We start from the raw sequence: 15,289 nt of genomic DNA, 5'->3' as shown, positions 1-15,289 counted from the left end.
ACTCTCTGCACCTCACTTACTACGACACTCAAATTCTACTTTTCCAGTTGCATCTGCACATTTACCCTCTCCGATCGCCTACAGACCCGAGCGCCCGGTTTGCCGCCTTTGGCGCTCTCCCAACGCCTTCTGCGAACTGCTGATACTTATCACTCGTCTATCTCTAGACCTAAGACTGCGCTGCCCAACCTGAGGCTAGAGCCCTACATCTTCCCTTTTTTATTCTATTGGGTCTGGGGTAAATCCGCGCTGGCGGAGGAACGATCCGACTTGCTCAGCTATTTCTCGCTGCTGCAGCTTACTTTTGCTACCCGCCTGTGAGCGTCCTCCAATTCTCCAAGCCTGTCTAGTTCGCTGCAGGTGCGTCTGCTTCCCCGCTACCCCTCTGACAAAGATTCTCCTCATTACTCGCTTCCCGGACACTGACTGACGCCATCACTGGTCATTAGCTGAGCTCGCCGAATAAGCGTCCAACGTCCGAGACCCGAACCACCCCCCGTTTTATCTAGCTGAACCTCGTTATCTCGTTTTCGCCCGTGCCGTTCTTTTCGGACCAATTGGACCTCATAACATTAAAAGGAAAAGCAAGAGCGAGATCCCGAGCCACAATGCCTCGAGACAAGGAGCGTTCAGTCAACCCTGCTGCGGCGCAGCGAAAACTGGAGAAGCAGAAGAACCTCAGAAAGGGCAAAGCGGAGGCCCTAGCCCGCCGGAACGAGAAGCTGGGCCGTCGCAATCCAGAGCGCATCCAGCGGCAAATCAACGACCTGAAGGAATTGGAGCAGTCAGGACAGGGCTTACGACCACGTGAGAAACAGATTTTGGAAGCTCTCGAGCGGGATTTGCGGGCCGTGCAGAAGGCCCGGGAGGCTTTGGGAGACAAGGCACCTAAATTTCACGAACACTCACAGCATAAGCGGGGTGACGATCACCCGCGCGAACGTAGGGACGGTGGGGTACTCGGGAAGCGGAGGCGAGACGGTCACGGACGCTTTGAAGAACAGGATAGTGATAGCAGCGAAACTGACGAGGAGGTTCGAAGAATACCCATGCCTCGAGATACTCCCCCGCCTATTCCACGCGAGTACCAGAGGAGAAAAGAGGCAAATGCAGGCGCTGAGAACCATGGCCCTCATTCCCTGCCGGCGAGACCCCCAGTGGCAGAATCCAGAACAGTCTACGAGGCGAAACCAGAAATACGCGATTTACGACAAGAGGCCGTGAATAAATTCATCCCAGCTGCAGTCAGAGCGAAGCACGACTCAATACGAGGCCAGGGAAAACTACTGGAGCCGGAAGAACTCGACCGATTAGAAAAGGCCGGATATAACGCAGGCCCTACAGAGACCGCTCCCACCGTTGAGGAGCAGGAACGACTAGCTGATGAAGAAAGACGATTCAACCAGGAACTTCGATCCGTCCAGATCGAGGAAGTCGAAGACGAAGAAGCATAATGATACCCACATGTATAGAGTACTTAGTAATAAAAAAAAATCCTCCGCTTGGACCCAATCAGCAATCACGGTAGCGCGGACACCCCAATCAAAACAGGGAATGAGATAAATATCTGCAGGAATGTCTCGTCTTGTCATACCACCGTCAAGTATAGCACCTGCAGTCGCGCCTCGCGTCCTGCTCCAGTCCAAGGCCCGTCCCGGCTACACCGTGACCTCACTGGTGGTACTCTGATACTCCACCCTGGACCCTCCGGCCTCCGGTGTGTCCCCGGCCTGGGACTGGTCTAGATCTAGGTCTTTAGATCGTACATATGTACAGAAGTCCTTATCATGTGTCCCCTGTGCTTGTGCTGCGTCGAATGGGAGAATATCAACCATGTGCGTTCGACCGGCATTGGGGGCTTGGCTTGCTGCTCCGCGGCCTAGTATCGCGCGTCAATGTCATCAGCCGGCATTGCTATCTAATGTCTATCTCACATGGATGGCTTGCTCGTCGTGGTACGTGATGTCTTGTTCTGACGTTTGAAGTTGAGGTAAGAGCTGGAATGTAACCAGCTAGTGTACTGTTTCGCTTCTGATGCTTACCATCATAGTTCGTTAGGTATAGTCACATTAAAATGCACACGGATTTTTCTATACCTCTGTTTCGAACCTGTCACTCTACCTATCTGATGCAACCTTCCACCACGTAACCTGCTGAGACGTTCATCTCACCATTGTCACTGATATACACCGAACATATTGCACACAGAGTGGGTCAGGTCAGCGAGCTCTCATCGCACGAGACTTGACGTCGCAGCACCACAACCCACCGGCGCCGTTGCGAAAGATCAGGGGTGCCGGGACTTCTTCCTAGACAGAGACATATGAAGTCGTCCGGAGCCGCAGACGTCAGCGAGTTGGGAGACGAACGTAGGTGCCTCTTCTAATCTGGGAGACGCCGCCCTTCGACGGGCATCTACTGACTCCGATGCTGTTGTCGATCAACCCCAGGCGAATCACAGCGGTTCATGGGCTCTATCAAACAGGGGCTGAGGGCGCATATATTCACTGCTCCCTCGTCGTTTGCGGCTGGTAGGGGCCGATTCCGTGATCTGGTGCCAATGCGCTAATTACATATCCCCTGGGATTGTTACCCGACTCACGTCTGTCTTTAAACGAGATTGGTTACGGAACAGTGCCGTTCCATTAAAAGAAGACGAGACATAATAAGTGTTCTCTGAGATGTATGTACACAGCGTTGGCACAATGCCCTAAAATGCGACAGGAGTTCATAAGAACGTCGGTCGTTCCTTCCATTTACATGGAGGACCACGATCGCCCTTCCCTACCTGCCTGTCTTCCCAGAACGAGTCCACTATGTTGAATATCAGAATTGGCGGGAGCGACCAACACTCTTGGGGGTAGTCGAATGGGGAAGGCACAATCTGCTTCTATTCCAAGTTCCAAGCTCCAAGCTCCCTGGTCAGGGTTGCACAATGGCCGGCCCTTATCCGCTGTGCAAATACCGGGTCTCCTGAATTCGCGAGTACTTATGTAGGTCCTACCTATACTGAGATGCCCCGTCGGAGAGAAGACGCAGCTTTCTTTTCACAGTAAGGTGGGAAGATTGATTTGTACATGCATAGATAAGCGAGCGCTGCTGCTGGTGGGCCGGCCTGCCTGGTTGTTCTCCCATATAACGGTGGGTATCTACGTGTACTTTGTCATGACAGAGGCTGGGGAATTGGCAGCCGTTCATCCCATGGACAAGGGCTTCAATGGCTATGCTATGCAACAATTCGTCGATCCTGTGTTGGGGCGCCTATTCCTTTTATAACTCACTGCGAAGCTTGCTGACGGAGGGTAGGTTTTCCTGCGGCTGGAATTACTTCTACAAGTACCTCTGCAAATTGATAGCGAACAACTTGACCGCAACAGGCCAGTAGTCTCTCCTACCTTATTCTCCCTCAACCTTCAATCTGATGTCGATACAGAATTGATTATTTCCTACTGGCGGCCTGATCTCAATGTGCGAATCTGGATGCCTGCTTCGGCTTGGTTACCTTCCCTTTCTACTCCAGGCCCGAATTCTTCGTAACCGTTTGCAACAGTTACTCCCAATTGAACTCTTTGGGGAAGTGAAATTCTGATTCGCCGTGCTCAAAGTCCTGGTTGTTACTGCGCTCATTTTGGGCTGCGTCATTATGTCCCTCGGAGGCTTCCCGTCTGAAGGCCATATTGGGTTTTGCTACTGGGTCGAGTCTGGGGCATTTGCACTGTACTTTGTTTCTAGAACGACGGGAACTTTCTCGGCTTTTGGTATTGTGTGGTCCAGGCAGGCTTCATGTTCATGGGCATTGTGTCGTGGGCACCACGTTTGGAGAAGCTAAGAAACCCCGTCGTACGATTTCCTCCTCGACTTGCCAGACCTTATTACGCGTCCGCCCTTTCTATGTTGGAGGTGTCTTTGTTATAGGCAAGAATCTCGCATGGGATATGAAGGTCTGATTGGAGCCACAACATCTACAAACAGTGCTGGTAGGCTTTACCAATCCAGCAGGATGATTCTTGTCTAAAGCTTCTCCAGCAGCTGCTTCGCCTTTCGTTCTTGCTGTCGAGACAGGCAACATCGAAGCCCTATCCGGCGTTATTGACGTTGATCTTGTTCTCTCTGTGTTGAATTTCGCGGCATCAGGTAAGTCATGAAATGTATCTTATCCCGAGTGAGTTGCTCGATACGCACTGACCTTTCTAGACATTTATATTGCTTCCCGAACCTGGCAAAAGATAGACGAGCCGTGGCAATCTTTACCAAGCCAAACACTCGCAGAGTTCCTACAGGACTTTGTCGCAGGTCCTGCCCTCTTTATTCGTATTTCCCATCCGATGTCTTTCCATACTCCGTTTCCCTCTGGACTGTGCTTGGTCTCCTCAATTGGGATCAACCTGCTAGTCAGATATTCTGGCTTCCTCCGCACTGGAAGGGAAGCACAGGGCGTCAGCCGAGCTGAGATACCACGCCACGGGCCTCTTCCACCATATGACGTAAATCTCGCATCCTTCATGACAAATCTCCTGGTTGTCTTCAACGGACTTGATGTGTTCATCCAGGGCTTCCAATTCAAAAGCTTTGTTGTGTCATCTATCGATATTGTCTTCGGCGGCGCATGCAGCACCAGCTCATTATACACCGAGTCGAACCTGGTATTGTCCAAGAAATCTTTTAGATAGACCCAGAGAAGGGAGTATACCCCAATTTTCAGTCTATACCTCCCTCACCCAAGTCAGTGCGAAATGTGGATGCGAGTATATACCCAGGTTTGTAGGTACCGAACCCGAACTATATTTTCCAAGCCTGACACTGCAGCTTTTAGCACGGCTTCAACATTGCTGAATGTAAGCCGCGTCTTTCCCTCCATTATTACGTACAAGAGCTTCCCGATGCTATCTGCGGGGATTTTTCCGGCTGGGTAGATTGTTCCGTTGGCTTTTATGGCTTGGAACTCAGCCCATCGGCTGGATTGTTAGATGAATACATACACATATCCTGGGGGAGGGGGAGAGCGAGGGGATTCAAGGGAAACGTACATAATGGCTCAGGGCTAGGTAATTCAAGTGAAGTCAGTCATTGCTGGTAACGCAGTAGGAATCAGAAGGATTGCAGTAGGTGACAAACGAGGACTGCCGTTTGGGGTGAAGATGGGGACAAGCCCTGGTTTTTGTGGGTGGCGCTGAGAGGCATTTTGTAAGACTTCCTACCCTAGTGTTTAGCGTTGATATGATTGCGAGCTGAGGAATAAGGCCGTGTCTTACCTTCTTATACCCCAGAGTATACTTGATCCTGGTGGAGACCGTTGTCCGAGGATAGGCGAACGTGTTGGAGACGAGATGACTCCACCCCCATCCAAGATGCTCTTCCCGATCTCGAACTTAACAGCAACACTTGAGTGAACTTCGCTTCGTCAACACGCGTTTTCCTATCGACTCATGCGGCCATAAGTCAGTCTAGATTGAAAAAAGGGTCGCTTACAACAATAAGATGTCCAGATGCTGATGACCTTTTCGCCTTGTTCCAAGGACGACAACCAACATGAGAATAACTGCAAAAGCTTTCGTGCACGGTGCTGCCAGCGGCGAGATCCTCTTCTCCGACGTCGCTGTCAGCTTCTGGGGCGGGGTTGGGCAAGACACCGGCGAGGTCATCGACCACCATCATCCCCTCTTTGGCAAAAACATCAAAGACCGCATTCTCGTTTTACCCTCTACTCGCGGGTCATGTAGTGGAAGTTTGGTTGTCATTGAATTACTGGTGAACAAACTCGCACCGGCCGCCCTCATCTTCCGCTTGATGAGGAGATTGCCACTACCGGCGTGATTGTCGCTCGGACGCTGCTCGCCTTGTCCATACCTGTCATTCGGGTATTACCTGTTCAGTTTAATGCGCTGCGCTCGCAGAAGTACCTTTCTGTTTGCGGTACTGAGTTCATTGTTGATGATGTTTTGCCAGTCTACGAGTCCGTACCATCACTAGTACCGAATATTGATCACCATGTCTACCTTACCGAGGGGGATAAGGCAATCCTTAACGGCGAGAAAGGTACTGCTGCATCAAAAGCAATAGAGATCCTCCTGCAGTACGCCTATCTCCAGAATGCGCATCAACTCACTCCCGTTTCCCGCGCACACATTGATGCTTGTATCTATACTGGCCCCGCAAGCACAATGATAGCGCAGACATTCCTCGCAGAAGGAGGACGGGTCGCTGTTCCCACGACACTAAATGCTATTTCAATTGACCAGCGCCGTTGGCGGGAACTCGGCGTCGACGAAGACTTCGCCCGCGAAGCGAACCGCCTCGCCAACGCCTACGTGGCCATGGGAGCGAAAAGCAGTTTCACTTGTGCGCCGTACCTACTGGACTCGCCGCCGCAATTCGGCGAGAGCATTGGCTGGGCGGAGTCGAATGCAGTTGTCTTTGCCAACAGTGTTCTCGGGGCGCGGACGCAGAAGTATCCGGATCTGATCGACGTTTGTATAGCACTTAGCGGGAGGGCGCCGTTAGCTAGGGCGCAGACAGCAGAGGGTCGGATCCCAACGGTCTGTGTTAATATTGATGTGAAAGATTGCCAGACCTTGGAGGATGCGTTTTACCCGCTGCTTGGGTATGCTATTGGGAAAGTTGTCGGAGGAGGCATCCCCCTGATTACTGACCTGGAGACCAAACCGACGATATCCGATCTAAAGGCATTCGGTGCATCCTTTGCGACGACGGCTGCAGCGCCAATGTTCCACATCGCTGGAGTGACGCCCGAAGCCGCGCAGTTCCAAGCAGCAGAACTCCCCTGTATCAAACTGACAAACGACAACCTCCGCGCTGCTCTCAACGAGCTCACTACTGCCAAAGACAACTCAGTCGGACTGGTTTCACTGGGAAACCCACACTTCTCGCTCGAGGAGTTCGCCAGTTTAGCGAAAGTCTGCGCTACACGCCATAAAGCTCAATCTGTGCAGGTTATCATAACAACTAGTAGAGAGACCTATGCGCAAGCGTCCGCTGCGGGCTACGTCTCCATCATCGAGGCCTTTGGGGGTGAGATCCTCACGGATACTTGCTGGTGTATGATATCGGTGTCGGTGATCAGAGTCGATGTGATCAATCTGATGACAAACTCGGCCAAGTATGCGCATTATGCACCGGGGATAGTACATCGGGGAGTGCATTTTGGGTCGTTGAGGGGCTGCGTTACTGCTGCGGAGACCGGCCACGTCCAGCCACCATAGGCATCAAAAGCCTTTGGATAAGGCGGGGATGATCTGCTCCACATTCTCTGTCACGAACTCCTGCATCAAGGTACTTGACGCAAGGGTTTGTGCATCATGCATCATACTTCGTCTCAACATGCCGTCATCGCCCCCAGGGTCCCTGATCTTCAAGTATATAATTGCGCACCAGATACTCGCAACATCTAACGCTATGTGATTACTTCCAATCTTGAGATTAGGAAGGAGCAATCGGAGCGAGTCCACGATTCGCACCTGCCGGGGACGATGGGTGACCCTGGCACTACACAGGTAGGCGCTTCCCATGCTGGAATTGCGCAGCCGAGGAAGGAACGATGGACACACTTGAACTTTCCTCCTGCCACTACAAATTTTGAGGACACCAAGATTCCTTCAGCTGGACGAGACTGCGCCGCCTTTACCTCCGACGGAAGCGACGGAGTCTTTCTCCCACAACGCGCCGATCACTGCATGCCACCCCCGGCCACCCCGACCGTGCGATGGACGCAACCCCTACAGGCTACGACTCAACCTCGGCTTCCCGAAGCCCCCGCTCGCTACACTGAAACAATGCGCTGTCGCGTCGCTTTCGCTGATCCCATCTCAAAACGCTTGATGATGCCAAGGGCGAACGATGTCCTACCGGTACGGAGTAGTATCGCTGCGCGACCGTTGTCCCGCGATAACTATCCTGTTGAACAACTCGGACCCGGGAATTTCGGTCGCAATTTTGGCGACACTGCAGGGTGCTTAATCCAGTGCTTATCGAGGACGGGTCGAATGGGAGCCTGGCGACGTCAGACTGTTCCTGTGGAATGCGGCAGGGTCAATAATCGCCACCAAGGCCCTGTGCGATCCAACGAGCTGGACGAACATATGATGTCCACAAGCTTTTGGCGGAGCACGGCGCTAAGTGTAAGCAGCCTGCAGCTTGTCCTTCCCGAAGCCCAGGGTCGCATCGGATTCCACATGAGGTCATGTGGGTGAAGCCATCCTGACATCATGAGCTATGATGGTGATAAAGAGCGAGGCACGACAACTTCGACCAGAATCACAAAACCTCAACCTATCCTACACATACAAACCTACCAGAAAAATGTCGTTCAAAACATTCAGAGGATCTCCCTCCGGGATCAAAGAGTCCACCACCAAGAAACTCTCCCTCGAGCGCGACCAGGTCCTCGTTAAAGTCACCCACTCCGGTGTCTGCGGCACCGATGTCCACTACAAATCCGCCGACATGGTCCTCGGCCACGAGGGTGTCGGTCACGTGGAAGAGGTCGGTCCTGACGTCCGCGAACTCAAAAAAGGCGACCGCGTTGGCTGGGGCTACGAACACGACTGCTGCGGTCGCTGCAAGCACTGTCTCACCGGCTGGGAGACGTTCTGTCCCGAGCGCAAGATGTACGGAATGGCCGATCTAGACCAGGGCTCGTTTGCCAGCCACGCGGTGTGGCGAGAAGCTTTCCTCTTCCGCGTTCCTGATGCGCTGGACAATGAGTCTGCGGCGCCACTGATGTGCGGTGGTTCGACGGTGTTCAACGCCATGGTTGTCGCGGGGGTGAAACCGACCGACCGGGTCGGAATTGTGGGCATCGGCGGTCTAGGCCATCTTGCGATCCAGTTTGCAAATAAGATGGGCGCCCATGTTGTTGTCTTCTCCGGGACCGACTCAAAGAAAGACGAGGCTATCAAGCTCGGGGCGCACGAGTTCCACGCAACAAAGGGCGCAAAGGAATTGAAGACCGAGGGCGACCAGAAACTGACACACTTGATTGTCAGCACGAGCGGGCTGCCGGACTGGCAGTTGTATTTGAACGTGCTTGACAACCGGGCGATTATTTCGCCGCTGACGGTGTCGGACAAGCCCTTTACGTTCCCGCATCAGGAGTTAATCGTCAGGGGATTGCGTGTGCAGGGCGGAATCGTGGCCACGCGGCAGGTGCATCGCGAGATGTTGGCGTTTGCGGCATTTCATGGCGTGAAGCCGATGACGGTGCGGTACCCGATGACGGAGAAAGGGATTGCGCAGTGTTTCGAAGATTTAGAAGGCGGCAAGATGCGATACAGGGGCGTTTTGGCAGCGGAATAGGTTAATCAAAAGCTAGTTATGAGTTTGGAGTATACTCTGGGGATCCATGGGAGCCCTGGTTGGATGATGACGCCAAGTGATGACGACGCTGTCGATCCTCTTCCCCGGTTGGAAGAATTATAAAGAATTAATTCTCCTGTCTGTGCTGCAGGTGTCAGTCACCTGTCAAGTTTCATGTCAGAAAGAAATACTGTAGGATTGATGTGATGCCCCCCTTGCTCTCGCAACGGGCGCACCGCCGCCTCTACATCATCGCCGTCTTCATCCTCTTCAGCCTGTACACCCTCTATACCCGCTACTCCCCCACCACAGAAGTCCCCGTCTACTCCATCAACGGCCACATCCCCCCCGACTGCCCCGCCCTCCCAGGCCTGCGCAACATCGCCCTCGTCCTCAAAACAGGCGTGACAGAAGCCCATGACAAGCTCCCCATCCACCGCAACACCACCCTCCGCTGCATCCCCAACTACATCGTCTGGTCCGACTACGACGAGTCCATCGCCGACATCCCCGTCCACGACGTGCTGTATAACGAATCCAGCCACCTGCACCAACTCCCAGACTTTAACCTGTACACCAAAGTCCAAGCGCACGGCCGCAATGCCCTCAACGACCACGACCTCTCCGATGACCCATCCACGCCCTTCGGGAAGAGTAATCCGGGCTGGAAACTCGACAAGTGGAAATTCGTCCCCATGATCGAGCACACGTTTAATACGTTCAATTCTCCGGAGATCAAATGGTATATCTTCATGGAAGCAGACACTTACATCCTCTGGCCCGGCATGCTTGGTTGGTTATCAAAACTCGACGCATCAAAACCGTATTATCTCGGAAACCAGATGCAAATAAGAGATATCCTCTTCGCGCACGGCGGTTCTGGATTCGTCATCTCGCGCCCAGCCATGGCAGTAGCAACAGACCTTCTCTCCTCGAAACGCGCCTACTGGGACAAAATCACGGAGTCGGAGTGGGCGGGCGATTGCGTTCTCGGCATCCTGTTAAAGGAAGCAGGGATCGAACTTAACTGGGCCTGGCCGATGCTCCAACTCGCGCCCGTGCAGGAAATCGATCACTTTGCTGGGAACTATGGACGCACGCCGTGGTGTTACCCCGCCGTTAGCTTCCACCATCTCCGGCCGGAGGCCGTGAAGGAATTAGCCAATTTCGAAGCGGACATGGCGCGCCGTAAACCGGGTGGTATTTCGGACCCCGTCTTATGGCGAGATGTTTATCATGAGTTGGGCCGTCCGAAAATGAGTCGGGATATTGTGCGCGGGTGGGATAATCAGGGGCAGGAGGAGAAGAAGGTTGTTAAGAATGTTGAGGAGTGCAGGGCGCTTTGTGAAGCCGATCAGCACTGTTTGCAGTTTGTGAGGAGGGAGGATGGAATGTGTGTTTTTGGACGGGATGCGCGGGTGGGTTCGGTCAGGAGTGGGTGGGAGAGTGGTTGGATGTTGGAGAGGATTGATCGGACTGCGATGTTGTTGGGGGAGTGCAAGGGGATTAATTGGGTTACTTGATCCTGGAAGTGGCTTCTTGTATAGATATCTTTATTTTCATTTATGATTTACGATTTCTTTTCAGTGGTTTGTACTCTTTATAGTGAGTGTGGTGGGACGACTCCATATAGCATGTAGGGGATGCTAACTCGCGGGTAAGTGATATAATACCTATCCAAGTATTATCCAACCACCTATCCAACAGTCTCCGCAGTAGAATGCTTCTAGAAAACCATCATGAAGCTAGAAGAAGTGTATATACACATATACAGTAAGCTGCCGACCCAAAATCTATACCATGCACAGAGAGACACCCAACCTATTTTAGTAGCCTAGGCACGTACATATCAGATTCGTTCGCCCGCCCCAGGAACGGAAGTCCGCCCTTTTCACTGCAGATGCAGCTTTGAATCTAGGTCACCGATACGTAATCAGCTAGACACGTCTTTCTTTCTCTCTTTCTTTCAGCATTGGCAAGACTGCGATTGCAGTGTCGTAACCACGGAAGGTCTGACGGTGTAGGTACCTACCTGCAGAGCAGCGATCGATGTACTGAGCGTATTAAATTGGGGCCGACGCCTATATACGTCTGGATCTCATTCAGTATACGTACAGTATGGCATGGCAGATCTAGTCGGTGAGTGGAGTAGAGCTTTTTTTTGAGCTGTATTGTTCATGTACGAATTCTGCCAAGAGATCAAGGTTCCTTGCAACGGCAAAGGGAGGAAGATCCGAGTGCCCGTCAGCTGCAGCTGGAGGAGGAGGAGGAGGAGGAGGATGAGCTGGAGATCAATTTGGCCGGCTTGGCCGTGTGAGTGTTTACTATGCGTTCTATGCGTGTGGGGATCGTTAGTATCCTGTATTGTCGAGAGCCATTCGCCACTAGTATTAGATCCGTACAGGATCGACTACCTAGCGACTCTTCATTACCTTGATGGCCCGTGTCTTCAGATAAAGGAAAAGAAGCCTAAAGCTTTGTAGACATTTGACTCTAGTAGATAGGAAAGATTAGCCATTGCTTGCCTTCAGCCTTGACTGGTATAAGGGCTGGAAGCTGACCTTAGCTCTGAACTCCTCTTCTTGCTTCTTTGCCTTCAGAATACCACCCTTCAGCTGTGCCGCACTCGCCGATAGTCGTATATCGGCGTTTAACTCGATCTGACACTCAGTACCGAGTACCCGTGTCTTCGATGCAAGCAGGGCAAAACGCGGATCGGAGCTGCTAAGTTGTCTCTAGTATTGACGCCGCTCAGTCTGACGGCCCAATGGAATAGTGCAGTACACGCGCAGCTATATTCTCAAGCCCTGTACTCTGCCGAGAGCTCCTGTCAGTCTATGACTATAGCAAAACCAGAGATCAACACCGAGATTCGCTGACGCTGTTTTTGCTCCATGTTCACCGACCCACAGGTCTCTCACTTTAGATTAATGGCACACAGAGCTAGAGGTACTCTCTACGCGGGCATGGTTTTTAAGGTCACAAGATGGCTGCTCACTGGGTGGCCTCTTGTAGCAGACCCGCAGCGCTGAAGTCGCGATACGTACGGTCAATATGTGGACGGACAGAAAGGTTCAGCATTATTACGCCAATTACTGCTCACCCCTTGCCCCATACTTGGGTCTGCAGGACATGAGGGGTAGATAGATTATGCCATCGTTTTGCGTCTTGCGTTGAAGTCTCTGCTGCAGCTGAGGCGATGCTGCAGGGTACTATGGCAGTCGAGTTCAGGCATTCAATTCTACCTAAAGTGAACGATTGACCTCCGTACTCGGCCATTTCAGCCGGGTTCGTGTCGGTGGTTTAGCTGAATTGACCGCCTGCTGGAGCGAGCGAGGGTGTCATGCAGGTGTGTCACCCGCAGCGCTGAGTTAGACTTAGGGCATGCATCTGGTATAGAATTCCAGTACAGATCGGCAGCGTGTGCCCCGCCTCGCACAAAGCATAGCCTAAAGGCTTCATGCACGACTCGGTTAAGCCTTCGAAATGCACGATGGTTTATATGTATGCAAAGTTTCTATGTCGTCCTCGGTTCGGGACTTCCAGTTTCGAACCCTGGAAAGGTACCGTCGGTGGTCAGCGGCGCAAGATATAACTTGCCGACCTCCTGGTGTAGCCCTTCATGTAGAGTAAATCAGCCACGGAATCTGCACATAACGAAGCTCCAAGACCTCTTCCTAGTATTCGTCATAGCGACTGTAGCCTCCGCCGCAGCCCTCCACCACGTCTCCGACTTCGGTGACAACCCAGGCGACAATGAGATGTGGATTTATGTCCCCAACGAGCTTCCACCAGATCCACCTATCATTGTCGCGGTACGCTCTTCTCGAATAAATATCGTCTAGTCTTCCATCTTGCTATAACATAAGCTGATCATAACTAGCTCCACGGCTGTCTCGCCTGACTACAATCCTACTTCGCCCAATTCCCAGACCTCCACACCAGATCGCAGGACCTGGGCTACCTTCTAATCTACCCAGGAACAATACACGGCTTCGCCTGCTGGGACCTCAACACCAACGAGTCTCTCACGCACAACGGCGGAAGCGACAGACTCTCAACCGTAAATATGGTCCAGTACACGTTAGACACGTACAATGACGATCCCAACAAAGTTTTCGCGATGGGATCCTCATCCGGCACTCTCATGGCCCTCGGTCTCGCAGCCACATATCCCGATGTTTTCTCCGCTGTCTCGGCGTACAACGGGATTCCGTTCGGCTGTTTCAGGGGCCAGACTGGGTCTAGTCCTTTCACTGCTAGCAGGGCGTGCGAGTGGGCGGAGGAAGTACATAAGGCATGGTCGCATTATGACGGGGAGTACCCGAAAGTGCAGGTGTGGCATGGAACAAGCGATCTTGTGATTTCGTTTGAGAATCTCAAAGAGATTGAGAAGCAGTGGAGTTTGCTTTTGGGATTGAGCTGTCAGATGAGGAAGATGATATTCCGGGAAAGGGCTATACGAGGTATATGTATGGGGACGGGAGTCAAGCTCTTGAGGCGTTTAGGGCGGAGGGGGTGGGACATCCGGTTCCGACGAATGTTGATGAGTCTTTGACCTGGTTTGGGCTGGTATAGATATCCATCTATCTATTTATCTATCAAGAACCTTTTGCTGCTCTAAGCCAAGCTGGGACTGCATGAATGAACGATTAAAGCACGATCTGAGCGACAGCCGCCCTCTTCCGAGAACGCATCACCACCCTCCATTGTAAAATAGCCAGGACTAGCAAGCGCCGGGCCGGGGGGGGTTTGTTGTGGGGGAGGGTAACGCGAGCAATTGGTATTGATACAGCCCATGGTGAATTTTCCTACTATCAGAAGTTATGGAAGAAATCATACGAAATTAGTGACCGCCATAGGAGTTGTAAACCTTCTCTAACATCAATATGCTAAAGGAAGAAGGATGCATCAATGAATGAGGTGCAGGTACGAGATATGGGGAATTAAGCCAAAACAGATTGTAGTTATGCTGAGGACGACTTCATATGTAGAGCTGTGATTGAAGGAGGGGAAGTCTGCGTTAATGAAAAATTCAGCTGGTGCGAGCGGAAACAAGACTTATCGACTCAAAGCATCTTTAACTCGCGTTAGGGCAACTAAGACCTAACACGGGGTTGACCTGGGAACTGGCGAATGGCCTTAGAATCTTTCCAGCGACTCTTGAATTTGCCCACCTGTTAGGAGTTGTTGGACTACCTGGATCAGCACCACCAAGTCAAGGATCAGTTGAACTTCTACAATATTTCAATGAGAACAGCGTATACGACACGTAAGAGCGCAGTGTGGGTGAAGAGAAGGCATTATATTGAACATAACCGGAACTCGAATATTACATAGAGATGTGTTTGATATTGCTAAAGATCGCAGAACCCAGGGGATTATTGCATCTCCTCGTCAAACTAGAAGTCGCCTCAGTGCTTCTCTCATAACAAAAATCAGTCGTGAAGTTTCCTGCGTAGGCATTGCACTACGCAGTGCTTCGTCAGCCTCGTCAAACCTGCACTAGACAGTGAAAAACCAAACAGCAAGATCAAACACCCACCAAGAAAACAACTAAAACCATTGGACTCTTCCCAGGCGTCGGCACTGGAGTCCTATACTCAGGATCCCTCTCCAGCCCCTCAGAACAAGGCCCAATCTCGCTCTCAATCGGCGCAATCGCCTTTGCCCCCAGCGCACCAGCCTCAACAAGGTGCCTCAAGAACCTCGAGATAAAGAACTGGATTGGCTGCGGGGGGGTCACCTTGAACGCTTCCAGGAAGTCATCCATCTGAGATTCAGCCATCACACCAACATGCATCTGCCGGTGGAAGAATCTACTCGGGAATGGCTTGTCGTCTGTTATGAGGCGGCGGTAGGGGTCTGTTTCTGTCCATTCAATTCCCGTGCAGTGGTACCATGTGCATGTGCAGAGGCCTCGGCCTCCGGCCTCGCCCTCGCCGGGTGGTAATGTACGATGATGGCCCAGTGTTCG

At 52.1% G+C, this 15,289-nt stretch overlaps 7 protein-coding genes across 7 annotated transcripts; all 7 read left to right on the top strand.

The window, feature by feature from the left end:
• The first annotated feature begins 226 nt into the window (after window positions 1-226).
• BDV17DRAFT_236122 (WW domain binding protein 11) lies at window positions 227-1,611 on the top strand. Its single transcript, XM_073755869.1, has 2 exons — window positions 227-360; window positions 450-1,611. Exon 2 carries the CDS (start codon window positions 609-611, stop codon window positions 1,452-1,454), a length of 846 nt encoding a protein of 281 aa, XP_073610397.1. The 5' UTR covers window positions 227-360; window positions 450-608; the 3' UTR covers window positions 1,455-1,611.
• Window positions 1,612-3,088: 1,477 nt separating this feature from the next.
• Window positions 3,089-3,837, top strand: BDV17DRAFT_276766 (uncharacterized protein). The gene has a single exon (XM_073759371.1). The coding sequence runs from the start codon at window positions 3,644-3,646 to the stop codon at window positions 3,827-3,829; it is 186 nt and encodes a 61-aa protein (XP_073610396.1). The 5' UTR covers window positions 3,089-3,643; the 3' UTR covers window positions 3,830-3,837.
• A 91-nt stretch (window positions 3,838-3,928) lies between these two features.
• BDV17DRAFT_296267 (uncharacterized protein) lies at window positions 3,929-4,670 on the top strand (the record flags this gene model as incomplete). The annotated part of the gene is made up of 3 exons (XM_073763256.1): window positions 3,929-3,977; window positions 4,027-4,134; window positions 4,195-4,670. 3 exons carry the CDS (start codon window positions 3,929-3,931, stop codon window positions 4,668-4,670), a joined length of 633 nt encoding a protein of 210 aa, XP_073610395.1.
• An 859-nt stretch (window positions 4,671-5,529) lies between these two features.
• BDV17DRAFT_285341 (uncharacterized protein) lies at window positions 5,530-7,220 on the top strand (the record flags this gene model as incomplete). Its single annotated transcript, XM_073760699.1, has 2 exons — window positions 5,530-5,748; window positions 5,793-7,220. 2 exons carry the CDS (start codon window positions 5,530-5,532, stop codon window positions 7,218-7,220), a joined length of 1,647 nt encoding a protein of 548 aa, XP_073610394.1.
• Window positions 7,221-8,316: 1,096 nt separating this feature from the next.
• Window positions 8,317-9,312, top strand: BDV17DRAFT_285340 (NAD(P)-dependent alcohol dehydrogenase; the record flags this gene model as incomplete). The annotated part of the gene is made up of 1 exon (XM_073760698.1): window positions 8,317-9,312. The coding sequence occupies one exon, from the start codon at window positions 8,317-8,319 to the stop codon at window positions 9,310-9,312; it is 996 nt and encodes a 331-aa protein (XP_073610393.1).
• Window positions 9,313-9,761: 449 nt separating this feature from the next.
• On the top strand, window positions 9,762-11,041 carry BDV17DRAFT_276754 (uncharacterized protein). Its single transcript, XM_073759370.1, has one exon. The coding sequence runs from the start codon at window positions 10,008-10,010 to the stop codon at window positions 10,833-10,835; it is 828 nt and encodes a 275-aa protein (XP_073610392.1). The 5' UTR covers window positions 9,762-10,007; the 3' UTR covers window positions 10,836-11,041.
• Window positions 11,042-12,798: 1,757 nt separating this feature from the next.
• BDV17DRAFT_285338 (alpha/beta hydrolase family esterase) lies at window positions 12,799-13,890 on the top strand (the record flags this gene model as incomplete). The annotated part of the gene is made up of 4 exons (XM_073760697.1): window positions 12,799-12,816; window positions 12,975-13,127; window positions 13,265-13,736; window positions 13,805-13,890. 4 exons carry the CDS (start codon window positions 12,799-12,801, stop codon window positions 13,888-13,890), a joined length of 729 nt encoding a protein of 242 aa, XP_073610391.1.
• Between the last annotated feature and the right edge of the window lie 1,399 nt (window positions 13,891-15,289).

Source organism: Aspergillus undulatus (assembly GCF_047715775.1).
Source record: "Aspergillus undulatus strain CBS 261.88 unplaced genomic scaffold BDV17scaffold_87, whole genome shotgun sequence".
In the NCBI taxonomy this organism is placed as follows: Eukaryota; Fungi; Ascomycota; class Eurotiomycetes; order Eurotiales; family Aspergillaceae; genus Aspergillus; species Aspergillus undulatus.
This window is presented reverse-complemented; position numbering and strand designations above follow the sequence as displayed.